Source organism: Phycodurus eques, chromosome 3 (genome assembly GCF_024500275.1).
Source record: "Phycodurus eques isolate BA_2022a chromosome 3, UOR_Pequ_1.1, whole genome shotgun sequence".
Classification (NCBI taxonomy): Eukaryota; Metazoa; Chordata; class Actinopteri; order Syngnathiformes; family Syngnathidae; genus Phycodurus; species Phycodurus eques.
The window spans coordinates 899,738-926,269 of NC_084527.1; the positions used below are offsets into that span (position 1 = coordinate 899,738).

A 26,532-nucleotide genomic window follows, 5' to 3' on the forward strand; every position below is an offset into this window, starting at 1 on the left:
TGTTTTTTTGTGCGTAAACACACTCGTGCGGCTGTTTTCTTTTTTTTTAACCCTCCGCGGTCATGTGACTACGTTGTGTCGTCTGATTGGTGAATTGGAGGCAAATGAGATTAGTGATTGGCGCAACGGGAACCCTATGAGGAAGTCGACGATGGAGTCTAAAAATAGAACGGCTAGATTAAAAGTAGCGAACGGTATGTCGATCATTTTAACGGAGTAAAAGTATCGATCCTTCTTCACATAAATACTCAAGTAAAAAGTATGGTGCATTTAAAGTACTCTGACAAGTAGAGTTTATGGAAAAGGTCACTTGAGTAAATGTAACGCGCTACTATCCACCTTTGCTTGTTGGCTTCGGATCAGACATTTGATTAGAACATTTTTAGTCTGACTTGAACTGGCATTGAAGAAAATTCATTTTCTTGCTTTTAAAGTCGCCTTCACTTCTCCTTTAGTGTATGGTCTTCACGTCAGCTATCCAACGTCATTCACAGAAAATTCTTATTTTTTGCCTTCAAACAGTCTTGAGCAGTTTTTTGTTGGTTGCTTTTGTTTTACTTTGTTTCTCAATAAGTAAAAAAAAATGTGCTGTGTTGGCTTCGGAACATAGTTGAACAATATTAGATTCTGACTTTAATCATTCAAATGAATTTGAAATTATTCATTTTTAGCCTTCAGAAAGTCAAGTTGCTTTTTTTGTTGTTGCTTGTTTGCGGGTTCTGCCTTCACTTTTATCTTCAGATCAAGTGATCTTAGAATATTATTATTATTTTTTTTTTGCATTCAAACAGTCTTGAGTTGTTTTTTTTTTTTTTTGCTCGTTTGCGTGGTTCTGCCTTTACTTCTGCCTTCTTCACCCACCGGAGTGAGTTTCTGTGAAAATGAAGACTTCTTGAAGGCAAACAAATGCCGGTGTTCAAAGGCCAAGTCAGTACCCTGACCTAAAAAACAACTGGACAATTTCGGAAGTCAGCAAGACCTACCAAAACAAGGTGAAATAACACAAAAAAGCAAGTCGAGGCCTTTTGAAGGCAAAGAAATGGAACCCCCAAAAGTCAAAGAAGCACAAGTGAAGCAAGTGTGTATTTTGTAAATGTTATACTTTATTTTGGAAGTAAATGCACAGTCCTTGCAGTGGTATGCATTCAAAGATAGTTTGGAGCACAGAGGTGATTCCGGAGCGCGAGAGAGGAATTATTCTTTGTAAAAAAAAAACCTAAGCTGATCGGGTTCACGCGTTGTCTTTTTCTTCTTAGCAGCAGCAGTGGCAAAACGCACACAAAAAAGCAAAGAAAGCAAAGAACGAGCCCGCTGCCGAACAAATTCCCGACGCACAGTGCTGGTAAAGAGACTTTTATAATGAATACAGAAGACACAAGATCGCCATGCATTGAGCCTCTACACCCCAAAACAGGAGAGACCCCGCAGACTTCTTTTCAAAAGGTTTTTGGGGCGGTATCGTTGAAACGCTAGTGCTCACTTACATATTCAAAATACATTCTTCGAAAAGATCCCAGTGGTACTCTTTAGATTTTATACTTTGAATATATATTTGTTTATATAGAGGCTATATCCTGTATATATTGACTGAATAGACGATAGAATAAGCGGTTTCGGTTGTTTTCCTGTTGCACATTTTACACCACAGACTTAACGGCTCTGGCTCCAAGAAACAGTTCAACACGGAGGAGGAGACGTTCATTCATCCACAACCACGACGACGACGACGACGACGACGCTGGAGATTTGGACAAAATCCCACCGCAATTACGCGGTGACCCCTACTTTCAATCTAAACGTGTAGAGCGCCGACTAGAAAGCAGGATATCCAAAGGATCTTCTCTCTTTCCAAAATGCCAAACTGTCATCATTGACACAGTTTCCTAATGTTGTTAGAATAAATGTGTATTTTTGGACAGGAGAGAAAAGAAAGAAATAAGTAACACATTGGGAAAAAGAGACATTTTCTGGAAAAACAAGGCTCGATCTCATGGGAATAAGGTTGTATTGTTAAGAGATTAACACAGTATTCAGAACAAAAAGTAAAAAAGTAAAAGGATAAAAAGCCTGAATATTTCGAGGATACTGCAAAGCCGTGTTTTTTTTGGGTGGGGGAGAATATGAGAAAAAAGTATGACATTTCAATTTGACGGGATTCAAGTCAGATTGTTAAAAGACTAAAATTACAATATTATCAGCAACAAAACCTTGAAAGAAAAAAGGATATTAAAGAAAAATATAAATCTATATATAAAATAGTTTGAGAATAAAGTCTATCTCATGAGAATAAAGTTTTTTGTTTTGGAGAAAAAAGTCATAAGGTTATGAGAATGAAGCTGTATTTCTTGAGAAAACTAATTGTATTTAAAAACAAAACAAAAAAAACAAGTCACACAGTCCTACTGGAATAAAGTAGTACTGTTTGAAGACTAAAATAACGCTATGAAGATTTAGGTTTTTTAGAGAAAAAAAAACATCTTTTTGACAAGAAAGTTATCTCATGAAAATGCAGAATTGCTTTACAAGGACATTTTTTTTTTTTGAAAGAACAAGCTCTTATGGGAATAAAGTTGGTTTGTTAGGAGACTACAATTGCAATATTACGAGCAAAATGCCCCCCCGAAAAAGTAATATTTCAAGAATAAATTTAGGAGAGTAAAGTTGTAATTCCCCCTCAAGAAAATAATGTAGAATTTCTACAAATGGTAATCTCACTGCGGTGAAGTCTTTTTTAAAAAGTTATCAAAAAAGCTTTTCAAAGATGCATTTGTGTCATCTCTGACATTTCAGCTCTACCCACGTGCTTGTATCCATTTTTCCTTTTTGAGAAAAAGTCTGAAAAATTAGCTTTTCAGAAGGAGAATCAACAAGGACTCGCATCAATAATGGAATCCCTAAATTCTTACCAATTCCCATCCCTAGTAAGAATATATAGGAAGGGGACCTAGAATTGAACTCTGCGGTATTACGAGAACCGTCAACAATCTTGAGAAAAAGTGAAAAAATTAATTGGTCATGTGACGAGAAAAGCAGTATTTGTAATATTACAAAAAAATGGCTCTTGTCAGAACTAAGGTTTGTTTTTTCCCCCTGAGAAAAAGTTTACGAAAAAACTTAGCGGTGATGTGTTTGTGTCGGCTGGGACATATCGGTTGTCGTCCGCCCGCCCGCCCGCTTGTGAGTCATCTAACTTTCAGACATCCCGTCACGCTCGGTAGGGAACCTGCCGGTCGGTCTCCTTAAAAGTTCTTTTCGTAGCTAAACTGTTGGCCACACGCATGCGCTGTGCAAATATCAAAAACAAACCGACATAAAGCAAAAACAGAGTCAGCCTTTTGCGGCGCAGCACAGTAACACAGAGTGGAGATTATTATGGGATATTTCTTGTCTCCGAGTCATGCATTCGTAATGAGGCGTCAACCAACACGAGTTAGCTCGAGTGGAAGAGAACCTCAGCAGCCTAAAAACACAAACGTGGTATAAAAAAAAAAACCCCAAAACAAACACATACGTACATAGACATTATATTTTCTCCAGTTTTTGTTTTTTTGAACAGTACAAAAATTGGCACAGTTTTGTGGAACCAGTGCTGCTGCATCCTGGGGGCGTCGGCGGCGGCCTACGAGCAAAAAACCCTGGGAGAAAACACAAAAATGGAGATGTTACACTCGTTTACTTTCAATATGAAGAAGGAAAAAAAAAAAAGCTTTTCCTCCAACGCGTTTCCATGGTGACGCACTTGTTTTTGTTCACGTGACGGCGGTTTCTATTTGTGCCAAGGAGATTTACTAAGGGGATGGATGCTCTCCATGGCCTACACTCGACCAGCACGATAAAAATGATTTTTTTTTAATACATTTTTTGGGGGGAGTCATAAATTGGAATGTCACAAGAAAAAAGTGGTGATATTAGAAATTCTTAGAAAAAAATAGTCATAAAAATCACCCCACAAACATTTGTGTAAATTACCCCCCACCCTAAAAAAAAAAAACACAAGTAAAATCCCATTTTATTCAGGACGAGAAAGTTCTATTTTTTTTAGTTGTATTTATTTAAACACGTTGTTTTTAAGGAAAAAGCTGTATAGTTTTGAGTAAAAACTTTTCCAAAAGAACAATTGGTTGTAATCGCATTTTTTTTTTTTTCTGAAACAAAACAGTGTGAAAAAGTCCTATTTTTGTCTCGATGGTCTGTTTTCTTGGAATAAAAAAGTCATTTTTGGAGACAAGATCTTTTTTTTGCATTTGAAACACGTCGGCGAGCTTTGCGAGACGGACGTACTCGTCGGGGTCTTTCTTGCTCTCCTCGATGTAGGCGATGGATTCGGAGCGCAGTCGGTTGGTCACCTCGTACGTGCGCAGCGTGACGCCGAAGATGTCCTCGTGATAGCGGTTCTCGTCCTGCCAGCGACATCATCATCGTTATTGTCGTCATCGTCCTCATCGGCTACATCACAGAATTTGGAGCGATCGCTTTTCTGGGTTTTTACACAATACAGGCAAATGCGAATTTCGTGTTGTGCAGCTTGCGTGTGGTACCACATTGTGCCACAACATCCCGGGCGGCACGAGCTCTACTGGAAGACATGCAGCATAATTAGGAGCAAGAAAAAGAGGCAGAGAAGGCCCCCGCCTAAGTTGTAGCAATAGTTCCCACTTCGCAGAGACAATATATGCCTGTAGTATTATTGTATACTTTGTATGTGTTGCTGCGCCGTGTGTGTAAAGTAGCAGTTGTTTTGACGGTTTACAGCTATCATAACATCTTTGTCAATTTACGTTAGCCCGACTACGGTGTTTCACATTATATGCTAGTGGATATTCATTCTTATTATCGTCATTATCATATGCTTCGGTTGAACATTTTGGCGTTTCAATATGCAATGTGTCTTTTGTCTTATGTGTCGGTTCCGAGTAAACTTCAATTGAGTGACAAATAAGCAGCTTGAAGAAAGCACACTTTTGTCTTTTTTTTGGACGGGCGTGCGAGCGAGAGTCTTCTTTTCGTTTCCTCAACGTGACGATAGACGTTCCTTTCGTGACAGCGTCGCAACGAGCTCAGCCAGAGCAGAGCAGAGCCGTGCCGGTGAAGGAGCTTTTTCCTGAAGGAAAGTTGTCGTTTCAGGAGAAGACTGTCGTCCTGAGAGAAGTTTTTTGCTCCGAGAGAAAGTTCTCATCTCAAGAAAAGGTTGCAGTCTTGAAAGAAAGTTCTAGTCCCGACAGTAGGAATGAAATCCCAAGATAATACTCTTTTCCCAAGAGAAGGTTCTAGTGTCCAGAGAACGTTGTATTCCAGAGTGATGGCCCGATAGCTGTATTGTATTTCGTGTCGGTCTTACCCTCAGCTTGCTGATGAAGAAGCCGGCGTCCTCCAGGCTCATGTTTCCGTGCTGTTTGAGGATCTGCTGCACGGTTTTGAGGACGTCTCCGGCCATGGTGACGTCTCCGCACACGTACATGTGGCCGCCCTCCTCGCGCAGGCACCGGTACACACGCTCGGACAGATGCTCGCGGAGGATGTCCTGCACGTATTTCTGGAGGAAAACGACAACGAGGAAAAACACGGCAGTTGAGTTCCACACAGAAAATACAAAAAAGAACAGAAACAACAAAGCCATTGGATGCAAGTTAATGACTGCTATTTATTCACAGGTTTGGGAAACACAAACCACGTAGAGTATGTTACTTTTAATCAAATGCTTACTCCTTTATATAGTGAGAATATAGTCGGTCAGCAACAAACCAACGAGGGAAGGTATTACTCCAGAGAGAAGTTTGTGTCCTGAGAGTAGGTTCTCGTCTCAAGAGGTTATATTCCTGAAAGGAAGTTCTAGTCCCAAGATCAGATACTACTCCCAAAAGAAAGTACTTGTCCCAAGAGAAGGTTCTGGGACTGAGAGAAAGTTCAAGCCTCAAGAGAAGGTTGTAGTCCTGAGATAAGAACTCTTGTTTTGAGAATGCTTTAGTCCCCAGAGAAGGTTCTAGTACTGAGAGAAGGTACTTGTCCCAAGAGAAGGTTTTAGTCCTGAGATAGGGTTTCAAGGTTTCGATGCCAACAGAAGGTATAATCCCAAAATAAATGCTTAGCTCTGAGATAAGGCTTTAGTGCCGAGAGAAGGGATCTTGACTTGGGAGAAGGTTGTTGTTGTTACATGAGAAGATTCCAATCCCAAGAGAAGCTTCTAGTCCAGAGCGAAGGGTGTAGTTCTAAGAGAAGGTTCCAATCCAAAGAGAAGGGTTTCGTTCCAAGAGAAGGTTCCCGTCCTGAGAGAAAGTACCAAATGCGAGACAAGGCTCTCGGCCCAAGAGAAGGCTTTGGTCCCGAGGCAATGGTTTCATCAAATATGACAGCAGGTCACCTTTGGTTTTCCGGGTTCTCTGGAGTAGGCGGTGAAGAGCTCCTTGAAGACCTCCTTGTTCCTGGCCTGGACAGTCTCCTCCTTGTAGATGTGGTCCATCTCAGACTGGCGACATCCAAACACCAGGATCATTGGCCTGGACTCCACACCTGAACAAGGACAAGAGCAAATGTAGGGGGCGGACTATGCACAACACCCTTGGCTCGCGTTCCTTTGAGCGAGGAGGCGCTTAGGCTCTGACGTTTCATTATTGTACTATTACGTTTCTCGGATGCTGTGGTGGGCGGTACGGCGGTCGGCCGGTTAGCACATCGGCCTCTCAGTTCTGAGGACCGGGGATCAAATCCCGGCCCCGCCCGTGTGGAGGTTGCATGTTTTCCACGTGCCTGCGTGGGTTCTCTCCGGGCACTCCGGTTTCCTCCCACACCCCAAAAACACGCATGCGAGTTGAATTGAAGACTCTCAATTCCCTGAAGGTGTGAGCCTGAGTGTGAATGCTTGTTTGTTTCTGTGTGCCCTGCGATTGGCTGGCAACAGTTCAGGGTGTACCCCGCCTCTCGCCCGCAGTTAGCTGGGATAGGCTCCGGCACGCCCGGATAAGCGGTATTGAAAATGGATGGATGGATGCTGCGCTGCCCTTTTCGTTATGCTTTTATTTGTCTTTTGTCTTTGATATAAACGTTTGAACTTGTAAATGTATTTTATTTGAATAACGTTGGAAGAATTCCGGACTCCGGTCCGAACGGATGAAGACGTCGAGTCACTCGTAGCAAAAGAATTTAGATCTTGATGAAGATACCCTCAACGAAGTAAATTGAAGCAAATGTGGTCAGTTGCTGTTGTGGCCCAAGCGAAGACCCTCCCAGACCAACGACTGAAGGTGAAGCTCTCAGAACAGAGTTTTCATGAGCGCCCGGGACGCGGTTCCAAGAAGCCGACGCCATCCTTCCGGCGAGGATGAGGACAACATTCCCTGAAAAAGGTCAAAATGACCTCTCAGCTATGGAGAGGTCAGCCCCCCGTTTGAGGCTTAGTGACCCCAAAGCAGACTCAAGTTTCATGTTTCCCTCTATCCCAAAGTGGCAAGAGTCAGCCACGCATCCCTTTTCTTTCACCGCTTCTCCTCACGCGGGCCGCGGGAGCGCCGGAGCCTATCCCAGCCGTCGTCGGTACGCCCTGAACCGGTTGCCAGCCAATCGCAGGGCACGTAGAAATCACCTCAGATAATCGGATCGCATTTATGCTGTGCGGCGGAGCTTTCTTTTGTCGCGCTTAAAGCAAAGCAAGTCGGCGAATGACCAATCGGAGAAAAGGGGTTGTCCTAGATTTCGGCATAAAATCCCACGCAGTATAATATCGTGACTCATCCCCTCTTGGGAAAGTCCAATTTCCTAAGCGTTCCTTAACCTTCGTTGGAATCCGTCGTGGGGTCAAGGAGACGTGAAAAGCTGCTTCCTTCCTTCCTTTGGGACAGAGGAAAGAGAGAACGGCACTGACGTCACCGCGCGACCGATGGCGAGTGTGCGTCTTATCACTTCCCTCTCTAGAGTCACTTTGCCTCACTGGCATAAATAGAAGAATAAAGATACATTATTGCTTGCAAATGAAGAATGTTTTGAGCTATTAAGTCAAATTTCATCTTTCCCACGGCACACTGGTTGGGAATCACTGATGTATACCAAAGGAACGGATCCCAGCTTTGCTCAAGCTTCAGAGGTTGAATTTAATTTGTTGGACGCTTAGGAAAGGACGAAGACCCCCCCCCCAACACGCGCACGCACGCACTTTCAGCCAACCCGGGACCATCCTCCCGAACATTTCTTCCGACGTCAGTGCACTTTATGAGACGATTATGTTTATTTATCGCACTTTACGAGACTATCATTTCTTTAATTCCCCTATTGTTTGTTGACTAGAATAGACTAATAGTGATTGTCAAAGTGTACCACTAGCGGTGCAGGAATGAATCACGGCCCAAGTCCCGTTCAGTTGCATTTAACTTTGAAGTGCAAAACATTCGATTTTTAAGAACTTCATTTTGAAGCTTTTATTGAGGTACAATTTTTATTTCCCATTTATGTGCAATACATTTGAAAACATTTGGATTTTTGTTTCTTGGAATATGACGACCGCGGCGGCACGGCGCTCGACCCGTTAGAGCGTCGTGCCTCACAGTTGTGAGTACCAGCACGCCCGCGACCCGCGTGAGGAGAAGCGCGACAGAAAAATGGATGGATATGATGACTGTGTCATTGGACGTTTGTAAAATTTGGACACATTTTTGTTGTTGTTGTAATATTACAACTTGAAGAATACAGCCACTGTCTCGTTTTGGATCCGTATCTAGGCCTACTCCGCTCCTGCATTTGAATGTTGCTCATTACAGTGGTACTCGGACAGCCAATAATTGTTCGGCCTGGCGGGAGAACCACCGGACTGTAAATGGATTTCTCGCTATTATTTGAGTTGCTTGTTACGGTCCCGATTTTCTTCTGACCTTTTTGTTGGAGGTCAAACATCCTCTGCTGCCAGAAGCTCCTGAAGGGGGCGATGCCCGTCCCGGGGCCCACCAGGATGCAAGGCGCTTGCTGGTCTTTGGGAAGCCGGAATAAGGGCGCGCTAAACGTAGCGAACGCAAAAGAAAAGAGCGCCGCGGGACACGCGTCAGCAAAAGCGTGACAAAGGCGGGCTTGGCGGCTTCGGCTTTACCTTCGCACGAAACAGGGCACCACGTCGCCCTTCTCGATCCTGTTGAGCCACGACGAGCAAACGCCGTGGTGGACCGGACCTTCGCCGTCTGGAAGGGATCGTCGACATTCAAACTACCTCAGGACAGTCTGCTAGCTTCATGCTAACACACAATGCAAAACACCATAGACGGGCTAACGAACGTACAATCGCCGTCGCTAACGCTTACGCGAAGGATATTTGGACACAAATGGATCAGCGAGACATGGAGTCTAACAATATAACAATACTCACCTGCATACAATATATTCTTTATCCTCTGCAAAACAGCACTATCGCTGCAGCTTACCGAGTCACATGTTTGTCAAACGCTTCTTTGTGTATTTTGTACAGTATGTCTGTATTACACTGCCCGCCGGTGGCCGAGGTGAGCACACCGCAAGTAAAAGCGCAATGTCCACTGAACTATCATGACGACCAAACTGCTCTTTTTAATTCTGTTATTATGTATGTCTTTTATAAAGTACTCTCAACTTTGTTTGGGCATAGAAACTATCGTTTATGAATAAAGGTACATTATTCTTGTAATATGACTTGTTTTTCTCACAATGACATTTTTCCAAGAAACATTTTCTTTTCTTTCGTTTTCTATTAACGTTGCAACTTTTATTCACACAATGTTCTACTATTTCTCCTAAAATCCCAACCTTTGTCATCATTTTTTCTTTCTACAACTATCTCACAAAATCGACACTTTTTTCCCGGTAAAAATGGACTTTTCATCATACATTTTTTTTTTCTCTTGCAACATTACATCTTGTAAAATCTCAACTGTTTCCTCATAAAATGTTGAGATTTTTGCTGAAAGAATTACGACTTTTGTCATAACATTGGGGCTTTTTCTTGTAAAATTAAAACTGTCTTGAGACATTATTAATCTTAAAGTTTGTGGTCATTTCTTTTTTTTTTTTTTTTTATTGGAACGTTTTGTAAAATCAATTCTCATGAATTTCCCATTTTCATTTCTTGTAACATTACAGCTCCTAAAATCAAAACTTTTTTCTCGTACAATTTGTAATTGTGTTGTAACATTTTTTACTTTATCGAAGTAATAAAGGTGATATTTTTACTCGTGCAATAACACGTTTTCCTCGGATAATACTGACGTTTTTGTCAAAAATGATGCTTCTTTGTCATAATCTTGTGACGACCTTTTTCTCATAAAACGTCGACATTTTTAAATTCTTTAAAAATTCCCTCTCTTTTTTGACCTTGTAACAACTCTCATAGGCGCACTCACATTCACACCTACGGGCAATTTAGAGTCTTCAATGCACCTCGCACGCGCGTTTGTGGGATGTGGGAGGGAAGCGGAATGGCCGGAGAGAACACGCAAAGTCCACCACACGGGCGGGGCCGGGGATCGAACCCCGGCCCCCAGAGCTGTGAGGCGGATGTGCTAAGCGCTCGGCCACTGCGCCCGCCGCCATTTAATAAATGTTGTTTGTAAATGAATGACATTGAAGGAATTGTTGTCACGAGAGCACGTTTCTGGAGTCGCCGAGCGGGGCGCGGTGGTGGGAAAACGTCGCTTGGAATCGGTTTCAAGCGTGTCGGGGCTCCTCCCGGACCGAACGCGGCTAAGCGATCGTTTGGAGGATTTTGTTTCCGCCCGAGGCGGTTTTGGAAGGCGCGACGGTGGAACGTTTGCACGCCTCGGGCTACGTTTATTTGTTCGTTGTAATTATGATCACAGCAGGATGTAAGTGGCGCTGCCACCGCTTACACACTGTACGCTTCTCAGCCATCAGTCCGTAATATTTCTGCCGACTATGACTTTGAAAAATGTGTTTTTACTTCAAGTATAGGGGTTGATAATTGACACTCAACATTTGTTTGTACTTTTTACTTCTGCACGCAAGTACATCAAGATTCAGTCTACAACAATTATTAGAATGTAAAAAACATTTTATTTGTAAATTAGATTTTCATTTATTTTCACTTTGGCTGTACTCAAGTACATATAATAACTGAACTTTAAAAAAAGTTGACTTGTTTCAGTATATGACTGAGACAAAACATGTGTTTTTATGTTTGTACCTATAAGTACATTTCAACATCCGTCCATGATTCCTAACCCTAACCAAAACAAAAACAACAACAATACTCATGATAAAATAATAATTATAATAATCACAGTTGTTATGAAGCTGGTAACAAAAAAAAGAAAACCCATATTAAGAGAGGAAACATTGATCTCCAAGTAACTCTTCTGAGTATCTGCACTTGTAAAGTACAGAGTGAGAGTACTTTTGCCACCTCTGCTGACATTCAGGAAAAGAAAGATGCAAATTGTAGTAACAGCGGGACATAAAAAGCAATTGTGCGGTCGGCACTAAAAAGCAAACAAAAAACAATTAGAGAGGTAAATAAAGTATCTGTACTTTCGGTATTTCGCCAGCAGTGCCGAGCGGTCAAAAAAACGGAACCGAATCTCACTTTGTTCTTTCTTTACCTTTGGCCCGGTAGGAGACGACGGCCACGGTGAGGTGGATCTCGCCCGGGTGCACGTCGGGCGACGAGCTGATGGAGTAGTAGCGCGGCTGCAGCAACGGCAGCTGGGTGAGCAGCAGCGTGGACGGCATCTGCACCGACGGGAACTCCTCCAGGACCTCCACCAGCGTGGGCGTGTTGTACCACTTCCACTCCTCGTACTCCTGCAGACCCTGAAACGCGCAACGCAAAAACAAATGCGCTACAAATATTGGATTGGTTTACGTGATCGGAACCGCTGTTGAATTTCAGCCCCGTAAAAAAGATCACTGAGACAATTCGGAGGCGCTCTTTTTGTCCTCCTTAACGTAATGCCGAGGTTTCGGCTCGAGACTCGGAAAATGCAATCGGGACGTCCCTCATCTCTTATCCAGGTCACCGGTTTTCAATACAATTTTCGGAACAATACAAGACAAAATGCACACACAAACAAAAGATTGACATTTTGTTACATGTCAACATCATGGACAGAAATTCTAACTCAAATGATGCCCAACCCTATATGAAATGAATTGAATACTGTTTGGCCAATCGATTCATCGTTTAGAGACCTTGTTGAACCTAAACTTGTCCACAATTTGTAATTTCAGCCTCTCAACTGTAAATACTCTCTGATTTCTGTCGCCCTGCATCAAAGTAAACGGATTTTGTTTGTTGTTGCAATTTTTCAAAATAAGACAATTGTAAACATCTGCTATTACTTTGGGAAAAAATGATCAACATATTTGCCAATTTTCTGATGGATGTTGAAGGCCAAACTAGTAATTGAATCATAATCACCGCGCTGTCAATTTGTAATAATGGTCATTTGTTTTAATAGATTCATCAATTAAACGAAAAAAATAAAATCAACAAATTAATCAATGACTAAAACAACTGTTGGGTGCAGCCCTAATCACTTTCACCGGATGCATCTATACATACCATTTTTAGATGGGTGCCTGTGTATCAAACATTTAGCAGTTTCGACAGAATACAGGCAAGCCCGACTTTACGTTTGCATGCCTTAAGTGTAGTACCGGGTTGTGCCACAACATGGGGGGCAGAACTCAGCTCTGCTGGAGGAGATGCAGCATATTTAACAGCAAGAAGAAGAGGTAGAGAAGATCCAAAACTAAGCCCCAGTAGAAGCTGCCACAGAGCAGAGAAAATCTATGAGTGGGATTATTATGTTTATGTGTTAAAATCGCTGGACTGGTAAAAAAAGACATTTAAGAAGCAGCATCTCTGGTGAGTATGATGTATTTTAGGTAAATGTTTGATGTTTTTGTCATGTTATTGGTTAAATAATGATTCAGATGATGTCCATTGCTTTTTGAATAATATTGACAGGTTTTGTATAATTACGTTGACGTGATAGCGGCGCTATCAAGTCGGGTTAGTCCCCACCGAAGGCGCACAAACCAAATACACCGCCCGCCGCTATATTTTGTATCGTTTAAACTTTTAGAACACCTACTTTGGAACGCACGACTTCAATCTCCCGTTTTATCCGATGTGTAACAATTCTTTGCCAAATGGGAAAAAAATGGAAGCTGACCAACACGACGGAAACGGATCCAGTTGGATTTACAAGGTTTAACGGTTTCTAGTGGGCCTCCGTGGCGCCCCCTGTATGACCAGCGTTATTTTTGGGCTGCTGGGTTTATCGGATTTAAAGCGGTAAGGCGCACAACTGTTGCGTTTCTTCGGCTAAAGCGAAGCAGGGTTCCTCTTTTAGCTGTGTAAACACGCGCGAGCGGAGAGAGCGGAATACGGCGGCGGCGGCGGCGGCCAACTGTTTGCAAGCGTGTGTCATCGACATTTGGAAGGTGATTATTTTAGGCGGCGGAAAAGTCGCTCGCGTCGCCAAACATTCGTCACTCCGCTTACACAAGAGACAAGCAGCCGAGGGACGAAAACCAGACGGCCGTCGTCTCCGCTTGGAACGAGTTTCGAGTGTCCGCGACGTTCAGACGGACAACAAACAAATATGAAGATGTAGATTGCTCCGTTAGATTTCGCGCTAGTCGCTATACTTCCACTTTTTGTCATCTCTTTTGTAAGGTTGGTCAGTTTTTGTTTATCAGTTTTTTCACTTTTTGTCAGATTTAGCTTTACTTTTATGCCAGATTTTTGGGGGACCAAGCTATTGTTTTTTTCCCCCCCACTTTTCACTTTTTTCCCCACTTGTTTATATCAACTTGTTTCCAGTTTTGTTACCTTGTACCATATTTTTGCTTAAGTTCTGTCAGATTTTTGTCTGTTTTTTTTTGTCACATTTTTGTTTTCTTCTCCAGTTTTTGTCATTTTCTGCTCACTTTTTTGTCATATTTTAAAAAAATGGTTTAAGTCATATTTTCCAGCTTTTGCAAATTAAAAAAAAAAAAAAATGGTTTGTGTCAGTTTTTTTTGGTTGAAGTTTTGTGAGATTTCTTTGCCAGTTTTAGACAATTTTTGGTCATGTTTTTGGCCAATTGTTGTTGTTAAGTGAGTGTGCAGGTCTTGTCCGGGAGGAAAGATGCGGAGTGCTAAGTTAGCACTCGAAGACGCTATGCCTGTCCCTTGTGATCAAAAGGTAGCCTTTTACACAAGCGTGCGTTTCGCGTGTTTTTGGAATTACATAAGGCAAAAAAGGGTGAATATCCCTTCTAAATAGGACTTGACTGCAATGCCTACACGAGGAGGAAAATCTGTGTCGTGCGCACAGAGGATGTGAAAAGACGGCTTCAGTTCACATGTAGTTCACACAAAACTAAAAACGGAATGCGACGCTGCGCTTTTGTTTCCTCCGCGCGATTCAGATGACTTCCTTTCCGTGTCTTAGAACGTTTACGACGACGGCGTGGATACGTGAGTCACCACTCAGCCAGCCAGACTAACGGGGGGCTGAATGTTTCAGAATCTGGAAGGACGGTACAGAGCCAAAATGGCTGCTTCGCATGAAAATAGCAATTTTTAGGCATGGCTTCCTGAGACTTTGTGGGTCTACTCACAGCAGACATGTATACCAAATTTCATTTTGCCAAGTCAAACTGGCATCTGGGCTGAACTTTCCAAAAATTCCAGCCAGGCAGCGTCACTGAACCAACTTCTGGGAGTCACACCCGCAACCACCAGAGGTGGGTAGAGCAGCCAAATATTGTACTCAAGTAATAGTACTGTTACTTTAGCATAAGATGACTCAAGTAAAAGTAAAAAAGTAGTCCTCCAAATAATGACTTGAGGAAGAGTAAGAAAGTACTCAGTGAAAAAGCTACTCAAGTACTGAGTAACTAGTGAGTAACTTCTGATTTCTTTTTTTTTTTTTTTTTAATCAGAACATGAACGTCAAATCAAATTTGAACAACTCAACTGATATCTTCTTGAGAGTGGAGGTGAAAATGAACAACTGAAATAAACTTGAATGTGTTTGACCTGACGTTTAACTTGCCGCCGCCGCCGCCGCCTCAGCCGGGTCACCGCCGCAAAAGAGATGTTTCAACTGGTTCAAGTTCAAGTCAAAGAAATGCAAATAAATCTGCTCGCGCAAGGAGGCGCTCCCGCTCGTCACTGGCATGTGGCTGTGTTCAGATGACATTCGAACTCACGCTCCGTGGGAGATCACCACAACAACACATGCATAGGGCCTTACAGAAACATGATTTGCTTCACCCACTAACATGAATGAATGAAGACGCAGTTTGCTGACCAGACTTATTGATCAAATGTGTGTGTGAGAGAGAGAGAGAGAGAGAGAACAAGATGCATGTCTTACAGTTACTTGTGACCATCAAATAGTGCTAATGTTGCCATATGCACAGCCAAAATGTACCGCAAGGTGTTTTCTCAACGATCCAAGTTTGCGGAGTGACACAACTCCGTTGCATGTTAAAGCTGTTGTTTTTCATAGTTTGTCACACGCGGCTCTCACGACTCACTTTGGCCGGCCCGCCAAGGCCTACAGAAGACTTTGTCCGCAGACGTGACTTTTTTGTGTCGTTTGATCGGTGAACTCGAGTGGAACATCACTATGGTAATCACGGTGGGTAGGAGTTGAAAAGGAAAAGTCTAAAAATAGATCCCGCACACAATTATTGATAAATGAAAGCAGCGAACGGCATGTAGATGACTGTAATGTTTCTTCATACCATAAACACTTGAGTAAAAGTAAAAAGCATGCTTCATTAAAACTACTCTGTACCAACATTACCAGAAAAATATTAACCCTTTATTGCTCAGTGACTGTTTTTTTTTTTTTTTTTTTCCCTCAATGTCTTTCTGTCTCCAAAGCGTCCTCTGTCAATCGACCGTCCGTTGTCGACCTCGAGCGGCTCCGACGACCGGAGACAAATTCCTTGTGTGTTTTTTGGACACACTTGGCAAATAAAGAGGATTCTGATTCTGACAAGTACAATTTATCCCAAATGTTACCCGTGTAAATGTAACGTAGTAAATATAGCGCGTTCCTACCCAGATCTGGCAACCACCACCAGATGTAAGTTTTCACCAGGATGAACATGTTGTCCGGTTGTGGGAAAGACCTCACGAAGCAATTTCAAGAAGGCCCTCACACCAGAGAAACCTTCCCTCCACCAAAAGCCAGCAAACATGATTTATCCAACCCCAATCTATTGCTTTTTACCTTACTGAGCACCTCGAGCCTCTTCTTGTGTTTGTCGTTGGTGGCCAGGGCGGCAAACTGCTGCAGGAGGACGGGACTGGGCGGCGTGGTGATGTCCAGGAAGTACTGGAAGGCCTGGACAATGGTGCAGGGCGGGATGCGACTCACGCCGGTCCAGTTGCTGATGACGCCTGCCGGGGTGAGGAAAGACGGAGTTTAGCAATGTGCCGCAGGTGGAGGGGCCATGGATCTTTTCACCGTGGCGTCATAGCGATAGCTCCGCCGGCACCGTTAGTAAACAAAGCCTTCTGTGTCATTTGACCCAAGGCTAGGCCATTGTGAAAACAAGGGATGTGGCTTTAATAATCATTTGAGCCTGTGTGAAGTGTCAGTTGAAAAGAAGACATTACGTCAGCTAAATTGCTTGGAACGGAGACGTAAGGCCGGCAGTATTTTACATTTCAAAAGATACGTTTTTAGTTTTAATTCATGGAGCTATTACAGAATAATTGGCCTCGCTGAGAATATTATTTCTCTACACGCACGCTCTAAGTGAAGGTGGAAGGTCTGCTCTCATTTCCCTTACATGCTTCTTAAAGGTGTCCCACAGGGTTCCATACTTGGTCCAACACTTTTTAGTATTGACATCAACAATACAGTCCATGATATTGATAACTGTCTTGCCCATTTGTACGCCGATGACACAATTATTTATACTTGTAGCTCCTCCCTCCACACTGCTCTGTCTACGCTTCAGACACGTTTTATTTAAAACTTTTCTACATACCCGTGAGGAAAAAAAACATCTTTTCCAAGTGTGTCCCTTAGTACGGGCTGTCATCTTCTCTGTACAACTGTTTACGACAGCTCAATTTATCCTGCTCACCCACAGGCTTTGCTGGATTCATTTGGATTTTTTTTGTGTCAGAAAACCTTCAACAAAACAAGATTTTGTCATGGTTTTCAATTCCGGTGATGAGCAGCCATTTTCCCAACCAGAGTTCCCCACGTTGCGAGCCGTTTTACGGAATTTTGAAAGACCTTTTGAGACCCACTGAATATTTTTAGTGTTCTGTGACAATATGAGCACCAAACCTACCAAAATAGTAGTCTCAAATTTTTCACCAGAAAAAAAAAAGTTTGTTTCTATCTTTTTCCATTCTTTAAACAGTGGCTTCTTTTTTTTTTTTTTGTTCTATTTGGCTGTTAGGTCAAGCAGAATGGAAAATCTCTATCCCTTTTAGGCCGAAACAGTTTTACTCTGTCACAGTGGAGTTTTGTGGTATTATAATTTAATAATTTTGTGGTATAATTTATTGAGAATCAGACTTGATCAGTCGAACAGAACAAAGTTTCTAGAAGGGAGAGAGAAACAAAGACAAAAGACAAAGCACTAATTGTAAACAGGATGAAGTAAATCATCCTGTAAATCTACAACAATGAAACGTTAAATATGAGTGTTGATACCGTTTTACATGCACAAAAGACTGACAGAAGTGTCCTGTAATTGCTGCGGCTGAGGATCCCACCCAATCAATCGAGGGGCGGGATCAGGCCCAAGGGTCCACCCGAGAGCAGCCCGGCGGACGGGACACGGCGGTCCGCCGGCCCCACCGAGGCGCCCCGACAACCGGCCACCAAGCGGGGGCCTCGGGGACCCAATGCCCCCCCCCCTCACCCCCAGGATAGCAAGACAACCCCCCCCCCCCAACCCACAGGGCCCGCGATGCAGCCAGTCCCCGCCCAGCGTGGGGGTGACCCAAGGAGCAGCCCCAACACCAAGCAGTCATCCAGCCCTCACCATGCAAGTAAGTGAGACCCACCTCCCCCCCGTGTTACTATGACTGCCAGGTCCCTGACTCGAAGTCATTGGCCCTACCCAGTGTATCAGTGCCCCCCCCCCCCCCCGCCTCAAGTGGTGTGGTGCATTAAAATCTGGAGAGGTCACTGAGCCGAGGGGGTGGGGGCAGGGATGCCAGGCACTACTGCCGAACAGCCAAACCCCCCCACCCACCCACGACCCAGCACCCCCCAGGGATAAGTGGATGTGGTGCATTAAAACATGGGGAGTGTGTGTGATGCATTTAAAATCCAGCAGTGAAATTAAACAGTGACTTTGATACAAAGATTTGTTTTGCTTTTGGAACGGCTCAAATGATAAAACAACAAAGACAAGACTTAGAAAGGGCTTTTGATGGCAATGTAATCATTTATTTACAGATATGCAACTACGAGTGACGCTGACTCACCGCTTGGCTTGATGGAACGTCAGTGACTTTTTTACATTGTGTTCGCCATTCACCACACACTGCATCATTTTTCTCACCATCGTGACACACACCATTTTATTAACTACGACAACACATGTTCCGTTTATACCACACGTATAGATACTCCGTTCTAGTGTGAGGCGCCTAAACTTGTTAGATGACTTCTGTCGTGTTGCCATTTCTCTCCCTCGTAACGGACGTGACAATAGACGTGACGAGTCACCGCGTAATCATTACCGACCGCTTGAAATCTGCGCTGATCTAGAATCCAAAGCGAGCAGCGCACCATCGACAGGGAGCAGCTTGTCATTACAGTTACGCATAAGTTTGAATTTCAAAGAGAAGCTTAGCGAGACCCACTTCTACGGCTACCCGTTGAATAACGTACTTGATGAATATTTTCCTCCTTGTCAGTGAATGGGTTCATCCCGCCTACTGTTGACAAAATAACGAAAAGGTCAGTTTCGCCATCTCATTAATGCACCATTGCACGTCAATGACGCAATGTGACACCGCAACATACGTGACACGCTTCCTGCTCGGGTTGAGGCCTTGAAAGTGCTTCTTGTGGATGGGTTGCCATGGTTACAAAGAGCCTCCTGTTATTCCTGCGAAGCACAAAAGTGCATCCGAGTGTTTCTCTCAATTTCTCCAGAAGCGGAGTTACTGATCCAGAGTGAACCCCGCTATGTCGAACAATGTTTATGCCATTATTCTTTTCATGAGTTTTTACAGTTTACAGGCAAGTTCGTAGTTAAGAGTTGTACGTCTTCGGTGTAGTACCACGTTGTGCCACAACATGGCGGGCAGCACTGAGCTCTACCGGAAGACCTGCAGCATAATTATGAGAAGAACCGAAGACGCGGGGACAGTCCTCAACTAAACTCCAGAAAGAGCAGAGAGAATATAATTCTGTCTGTGAGTATTGTTGTATGGTCTGTTTGTATGCATTGTTGCTCCACGTATGTAAAGTAGCACTTGCTTGAATGTTTTCAAATACCATCACATCCATGCTAATGTGGTGTGATTTCAGTGTGCTAATGAATTGTTCACTTGTTTCTAGGAAGACACATGTCTACCAAATTTCATGTTGAGAAGGGAAACTGGCTTCGGGAAGAACAACCCAAAACTTGAACAGTAGCGATGAAGTGGCGGGTGCATTAATATGGGTGCAAGGATGTTTTCCCCCTAATGAGCCAATTATTTTTTTTGCCTCAAGGAAAATTGAGAAAGTGCCAAAAGGTCAGAAATGTAAATGATAAAAATATAATCACGATCATGAACAATGGCAAGAGGAAGCAGCATGTGCGGGATAATTAATTTAGTGCTAGTGCAGAATGTCAGGTAAATCTTGACGGGAGCGCTCCAAAATCACAACACTTTAGTCACACACCATAACACACGTACACACACCTAGCGCCGTGTTCCTCTCTTCCAGGAATTCCACTTTGACGATCTGATTGACAGGCGGCGCGTCCTCCAGTTTGTCGATGAGCGCCGTCACCAGGTCTTCGTGGTTGCCCGCGAAAATGCCCAGGTGGTCGCCAGGGTAGTAGCTCAGCTTGTCATGCTTGTTGATGTCCAGCCGCACGAATATGGTGGAGCGACTGAAAAACAGCAAAGTGAACCTCCACAAAAGCGATCCCGCTTTTACATGTTTTTCTTAATTAGGATTGTGCAATACCTATATTATTATTATTATTTTTTTTTAAAACCATTTAAGGCAATTGATAGTACAGGTAGTTTCTTCGGGATGCGAACACCTTATTTTTGTACTGCATGTGTTATTAATTTTGATATTTTTGCCATTCTTTATCCATTGCTCTTGCACTCTCTCTCTCTCTCAATATATTCTGTGTTTAAATGTGGGTATTGTTTTAAAAGTGTTTGAAGACCCTAAACAAGTTCAAGTAAAAAAATAAAAATAAAAAGCTTTTTTTTTTCTTTTCTTCATATTTCTATAGGTATGTCTATAATGGATTTTCACTTATCGTGGGGGGTCTGGAACGTAACCCTCGCGATGGAGGGGGTTTTACTGAATACCCTACGCCTGTGAGTATTTTTTGTAAGCTCCGTTTGTATGCTTTGCTGATCTGTTTGTTAAATAGCAGTTGTTTGAGGGGTGACAACTAACGTAACAGTGATGCTAATTTCCATTAGCTCATTATGGCGTGTGCCATCACATGTTTGCATTGAGCTAGTAGACATTCGTTATCATATGAGTTAAGGAAGCTATTTTCAGCCTGCTAAATGTCAAAGGGATTGGAGAAGTATGAACTCTGTCATGTTTCAAATTCAATTTCAATTTCAATTAAAAGTGACAACAAAACAAAACAAAAACTCACTTAGATTTGAGACTTTGGAGGTTTTGCGATTCCAGCATTTTCGCTCCGTAAACTCTCTTCTTGTGGATGCTGGACAGTGCTGTAAAAATAAATAAATAAAAATCATGAAGTCAGAGCTAATTATGTACATTTTTGATTGGCACCATAAGAAATGTATTCATATAATTAAACACAAGGTGTGAAATGTCGCTGCATGCTTTAGACTGGGGATAAGTGTCCCCAACATCTGGTGGACAAACAAATTCCCCATTATCTAAGATCAACGGCGACACGCCTTATGAATTCAGTTGCGAGACACCCTAGCAGCAAACTGTAAAGGGTGGGAAACGTTGCTGCATGCTTTGAATGGGGGAATATTAGCGCAGTCTAGTGGTCAATATAAACTCATTATTCAACATGAATAGCGACATAAGATTATTTCAGGAGGGAGGCTCCTTGCAGGAAACGGTATAAGGTATAAAATGTTGCTGCATGCGTCGAATGGGTGAAAGTAGCACCATCTGGTGGAGGAATATAAATTCACCATTACACAACTTAAATAGAGTAGTGACACTTTTGCAAGTAGTGAGGCACCCTTGGTGGAAATAGTAAAGAGTGGGAAATGTTGCTTCACGGTTTGAATGTGGGGAAACGTAGCACAGTCTGGTGGACCAATATAAAAGCACTGTTACTCAACATCAATAGCAACATGCTTCTTTGAGAAGTGAGGCTCCCTTGCAGTAAACAGTGTAAGGGATCAAATGTGCCTGCATGCTTCGAATGGGTGAAGGTAGCACTATCTGGTGGAACAATACAAATTCAACATTATACAACAAAAGTGACATTTATTTACAGTAATTAATGAGGCACTTTTGCTGGAAAAAGGAAAAGTAGTAAAATGTTGCTGTTTGCTTTGAATAGGGGAAAAAGTCGAACTGACGAAAATGTTTTTTTATTATTGTTTTTTTTTTTTTACCGTCGGTTAGAGCCGGTGCCTCTGCGGTGTACGTCAAGCGGAACTTGCTCTTCTTCCAGCTACGGTGGTTGCTGATGAGGGAGTCGTTGGCCTTCTCGATGTTGACGTCGTCACCCACGCAGAAAACGTCGCAGGCGGCCTTGAGGCGGGAAAGATGGAAAAAAAGATGAGAATACTGGAGGATATACCGCACAGCTCCGCTCACATTAGATGGCGGAGTGAAAAAAGCTTTACAATTTCGTGTCTCCCATCTGTCCAGGATGGACAGATGGGAGACACGAACACTGGAATTTACCCAAACGTTCCATTTTGGGCACGGGTTCTTGAGACCTTTCCATGCGTCCTATTAAGACAGATGTTCATCCCATTTTGTGTAATTTCTTCTAATTGTACATGGGGCGCAAGCAGCTGGCTTTTGGGACCCCTAAAATGCATCCGTTTTCACCAAGTCACAAAAATGGAAGTGCTCGGGTATGCGATGTACGGTTGTGATGAAATTCGACGTGTGTGGTGTAAACAGCACCTTAAAAACCTTCTTGGCCCAAGTTCTGAAGGACTCCTCCTGGCCACACAACTCGTCGCCCTCCCCCATGCGGAGGATGCGCTCCCCCCCGAGCTCCTCGAACAGCGTGTCCACGGCGTGGGCAAAGGCACAGAAGTGTGGGTAGGCCCTGGATCCAAGGCCAAACACCGAGAACCTACACGCACACACAAACATGCGAACACAAATGCACACAGAAACACATGCACGTGCGCACAGAAACAAAAACACACAGAGGCAAATACAAACACATGAACACACACACGCACACCAAACACACGTGCACAACAAAAACACAAACAGAAACACATAGACACATGTATGTACACACACACACCACACAAAAACACACACAAACACACGCACAGGGCAGTGTTAGCCTATGGAAAAAGCCCCTCTCCCAAAACCAAAATCCTGGCAAATTTAACACGAGCAAACGTTTGAAATACTTCAGCGGCTTTCGTTCTTTTTTGGCAGGCGCGCCGTTTTGCTCTTTCCCGTCTTTTCTGGCCTGCCGCTTTTCCACCGCGGTACCCCGTGGGACCCCATCGGGAGCCCCGTCGGGAGCCCCGCCCTCTCGCCCGGTGGTCTCGGCGGCGCCCCGTCCCGAGCCATCGGGCGCATCGGAGCTGGGTTTCAGAAGCAGACATTGCGGTTGGACCGAGGTTTGCGTTCGCTTTGTACAAATGTACCAAAGGCTCAGCCAGTGATTCTGTTTGATTGGTCGTTGTGATCGCAGTTAGGGGAGCGAGGCGCCAAATCAATCACTTAATGAACCATCAAAGATGGATTTCCCTTCTTTCCATTCACCAAGCTATTGATTCGTGATCATCCACCCATCAATCATTGCTCCTTCCAACCCAATCATCCTTCCCTGTTTTCTGATTCAACAATCCTTTCCATCATCCATCCATCCGGTCCTGGAGCCTTTCCTATTAGCAATCCTTCCTCTCTTCTCACATCCATCCACTCTTTGATCCTTCTTTCCATCCACCAATCCTTTACACCCATCCACCACCCCTTTTTTAAACCCAATCATCCTTTCCTAATCTCCACCCATCATCCATCCGTCCGCCCACCATTAATTTCCATCACCCACAATCAGTAAAGTAAGAACATTAAAATGGAGAAGGAAATTGTTTTGCAGCAGTTGGTGTCTTCCACTTCTATATGCATCCATTCATCCAACCATCTCTTTTCCCATCCATCCAAACTTTAGTTTTTTGAAAGCAGGCGTGACTAAACCTTTTCTTTTCCCATTTTTATTTTGAATGTAAAAGCTTTTCTGTAAGACGCCATAGAAACTAAGGCTGTGTCGGGACTCACTCACAATTTCTGTACTCCCCAACCATTAGATAGGGCTTTTTTTGTGGGTAGTGAGGGATTCCCAAGACAGCCTGACCCAAGAGAAGAAGTAGAAAAAGAAGGTTTTGGGTAGCACAGCTTTGGCGTACCTGACGTTGGCGAACGGTCCGGTGCTCTCAAAGTTGACTTTGACTTCCGGCTCGTCACTGGACGACTTCCTGGTGTCCGAGTAGGAGGACACGCTGTTGAAGCGAACTTTGTAGCTCCTGCCCGGATAAGAACAAAAATACACTTAGCGCCATTGACATTGTTTGGTGTTGAAGAAAATCCATTGTGGTGGCTCCAACCCACTTTCTGTCTTCCGTATTTGACGTCGGGTGCCGCATCTCCATTAAGGCAGCTCCGAATTTCTACGACGACAAGTAATTATGAATATCATAAATAGCTGAGTCTTCCACACAAACACCGGCTAGTGCGTCCTAACTAAGCCTCGCTGCATAAACTGATGAAGCCTGCTCGGATGAGAGGCGAAATGTCTTCTAAGACAAACCACAGTCCAGTCGCGATCCATTCAGTGCCGTGAGAATGAAATGACCTGGATAGTGATCATATTCACAGGCAAGAAAACAAGTAAGGGATTGAAGGCCGATAACACACCATTCCATAATGTTTGTAAACAACAGGCGGCAAGCTATTTCTGGGCGGCACAAAAATATTTGCCTACTGCTGACCTGAACTGAAAACCTTTGTCTTGGGTTTAGGTTCATTTTCATTTTCAAATAAACAAATAAAACCAATCCACCAGAAGCTGCGGGTGAGAATAATAATGGGTGGACGTCGCAAAGCTTACGTGTTAATTAACTCATGGGCCCGGGGCCAGATCACAAGTCGTTCGTGTGAAAGGTTTTTCTTCACTTTTGTTCCTCACTAGCTATGAAAATGATGACAATCAAAATACATCTGGCAATGATCTCATATAAAGGGTGATTATTTGGGTTTCCACACAGAACATACAGTAGTAGGTAAGAGAACAGAAGTGGAGCTGCCTTGGGCTCTGTGAACAAATGCAGTGCAGCTCAGCTTCTGCCTAGTGGTTGTCAGGGCTCGCGGTGTGCTTTTAAAAGCGCCAAAACCTTTCGGACATTCAAAACAAGCGCAAATAAGTTGCGGCCACTAATTAGGTATAATTTGTGCGCAAAATGCTAATCGATGGCCACGGAGTAGGTATAACATGCACTTGAAACACATTTTTGTTGCCATAAAATACAAAATTGTGGCCTCAATGGATATAATGTGTGTAAAATGCTCATTTCTGGCCACAATGAAATTACTCTGTGGACATAAATCAGGTGTAACATGCGCTCGAAATAAGATTTTTTGGCAACGAAATATTGGTTTGTGGCCACAATTCAGATACAGTATAACACATGTATAGGGGCACCATCTAAGATTTTGCCACCCAGAAGTATGTGTGACGTCAAGTTGAAAAAGTCTCCTAAAAATGCGGATGTCCACCTCTCCGTTCTCGGGTGGATCGCCGTTGCCGAACGTGCTGGTCACCACCAGCACCAGCGTCTCGTGCTCCAAGTCCACCACGTCGTAGTCGTCCATGGACATCACCTGCACACAGGTGTCCGGTGTTCCCACGTTACATTACGCTTCATCGTTCGTGCCCTGCTCTATTACACATTTTAATACCAGAGTGTTGCCTTGAGATACCAATGACACGACTTAGGCGGGCCTATATTCTTTATCCTCTGCGAACAACAACTAATATTAATGCTGTACCGAGAAGCCGTGAGAGGAGCGGCGCCTCTATTACAGTATATCTGTCTTATACCGCCCCCAGGTGGCCAACCCGCACACACCAAAAAGAGCAGCACATCGAAGGAGAAAGTTTGACAGAGACGGTTTCATTCTAGTAAATTCTATTCAGCCATTTTAAAATTCGCTGTCATTTTGTGCATGGGGAAATGCACAAAATGAGTTCTTGCACTTCCAGTTGATTTTGATTAGACTTTTGAATTTTAAAACTAACTCACTCAAAATGCTATACTATGTTTGTCCGGCATGTCATGCAAAATCCCAAAAGGATTAGGCCAGTTCACTTTGCAGTATTGGGCGGTTCACTCTGCTTTGATGAAGGAACCCTGGTGCATCTCTCCTGTCTTGCTGCTTGCCCAACAAATATTAACGGTGTTCAATATGTCCATGTTTCTGGAGGACACACATTTAGGTAACTCCTGATGCACTTTAAACAGTCACCGGTTCTTGTAGAAGAAAAAAAAAAAATGCTGTTTGTGTACTTTTGATTTGAGCGCAGCCCTTGGCAGCCTCAGTATACTTCTCGCATTTAACTTTACAGTAAACTCACGGTCACTTCCGTTGCATGCTAACCGAATCGAAACAAAGCGTAACCTGGCGTCTCACCAGATATGTAAGATATGCTTCCTGTTAATTTCACAAAAGAATCTCCTCCTACTTAACGGAGTTTCCGTTCGCCTTGTGTGACTCATCAGCGCCACAAAATTAATCATAGCTGACAGCATCGCTAAGCAAGCTGGCTTTCATTTAAATGTGCTGAAGTTATAAACTGCTTCCGTTTCTTCTTCTGTGACGGAGAAGATTGGTGGAAGCGCTACATAGCGATGTCTGCCATCTAGTGGTGAAATGTATTATTACAACTTAAGACTGATCAGGTATGGTAGAAGACGCAATTTAAACATTTTCAAAAATGAATTGAGGAGCCACTTCGAGCGTCGGCGCGGACCACATGCGGCCCCCGCCACGCCTGAATCTGATAAACATGAACAAAGCCTAAACATGCGAGATGGTCATCTTTGGTAGCTCTTCAACACATCTTGTGTAAAATGAAAGACATTGCAAACATACAATATTTCTACAGCTGCTTTGTTCAGGTCTCCTGCCGTAGGGC

The 26,532-nt window shown here is 43.4% G+C and overlaps 1 protein-coding gene across 5 annotated transcripts in view; it reads right to left on the reverse strand.

The window, feature by feature from the left end:
- Positions 1-1,106: 1,106 nt before the first annotated feature.
- Positions 1,107-26,532, reverse strand: part of nos1 (nitric oxide synthase 1 (neuronal)) — a 75,397-nt gene continuing 49,971 nt past the window's right edge. For 3 of the 5 annotated variants that reach the window (XM_061671309.1, XM_061671308.1, XM_061671312.1), the window contains 16 exons: positions 25,113-25,217; positions 23,949-24,007; positions 23,747-23,863; positions 22,742-22,921; positions 22,275-22,449; positions 21,752-21,890; positions 20,797-20,875; positions 19,865-20,058; positions 16,203-16,372; positions 11,562-11,772; positions 9,068-9,155; positions 8,856-8,977; positions 6,359-6,507; positions 5,339-5,533; positions 4,282-4,400; positions 1,107-3,635 (listed from right to left, as the gene is read on the reverse strand). In XM_061671309.1, coding sequence (XP_061527293.1) covers positions 3,620-3,635; positions 4,282-4,400; positions 5,339-5,533; positions 6,359-6,507; positions 8,856-8,977; positions 9,068-9,155; positions 11,562-11,772; positions 16,203-16,372; positions 19,865-20,058; positions 20,797-20,875; positions 21,752-21,890; positions 22,275-22,449; positions 22,742-22,921; positions 23,747-23,863; positions 23,949-24,007; positions 25,113-25,217 — 2,118 coding nt within the window. In that variant the 3' untranslated portion in view covers positions 1,107-3,619. The remainder of the gene's footprint in view (positions 3,636-4,281; positions 4,401-5,338; positions 5,534-6,358; positions 6,508-8,855; positions 8,978-9,067; positions 9,156-11,561; positions 11,773-16,202; positions 16,373-19,864; positions 20,059-20,796; positions 20,876-21,751; positions 21,891-22,274; positions 22,450-22,741; positions 22,922-23,746; positions 23,864-23,948; positions 24,008-25,112; positions 25,218-26,532) is intronic. The other 2 variants (XM_061671311.1, XM_061671310.1) reach the window with 1 other exon arrangement.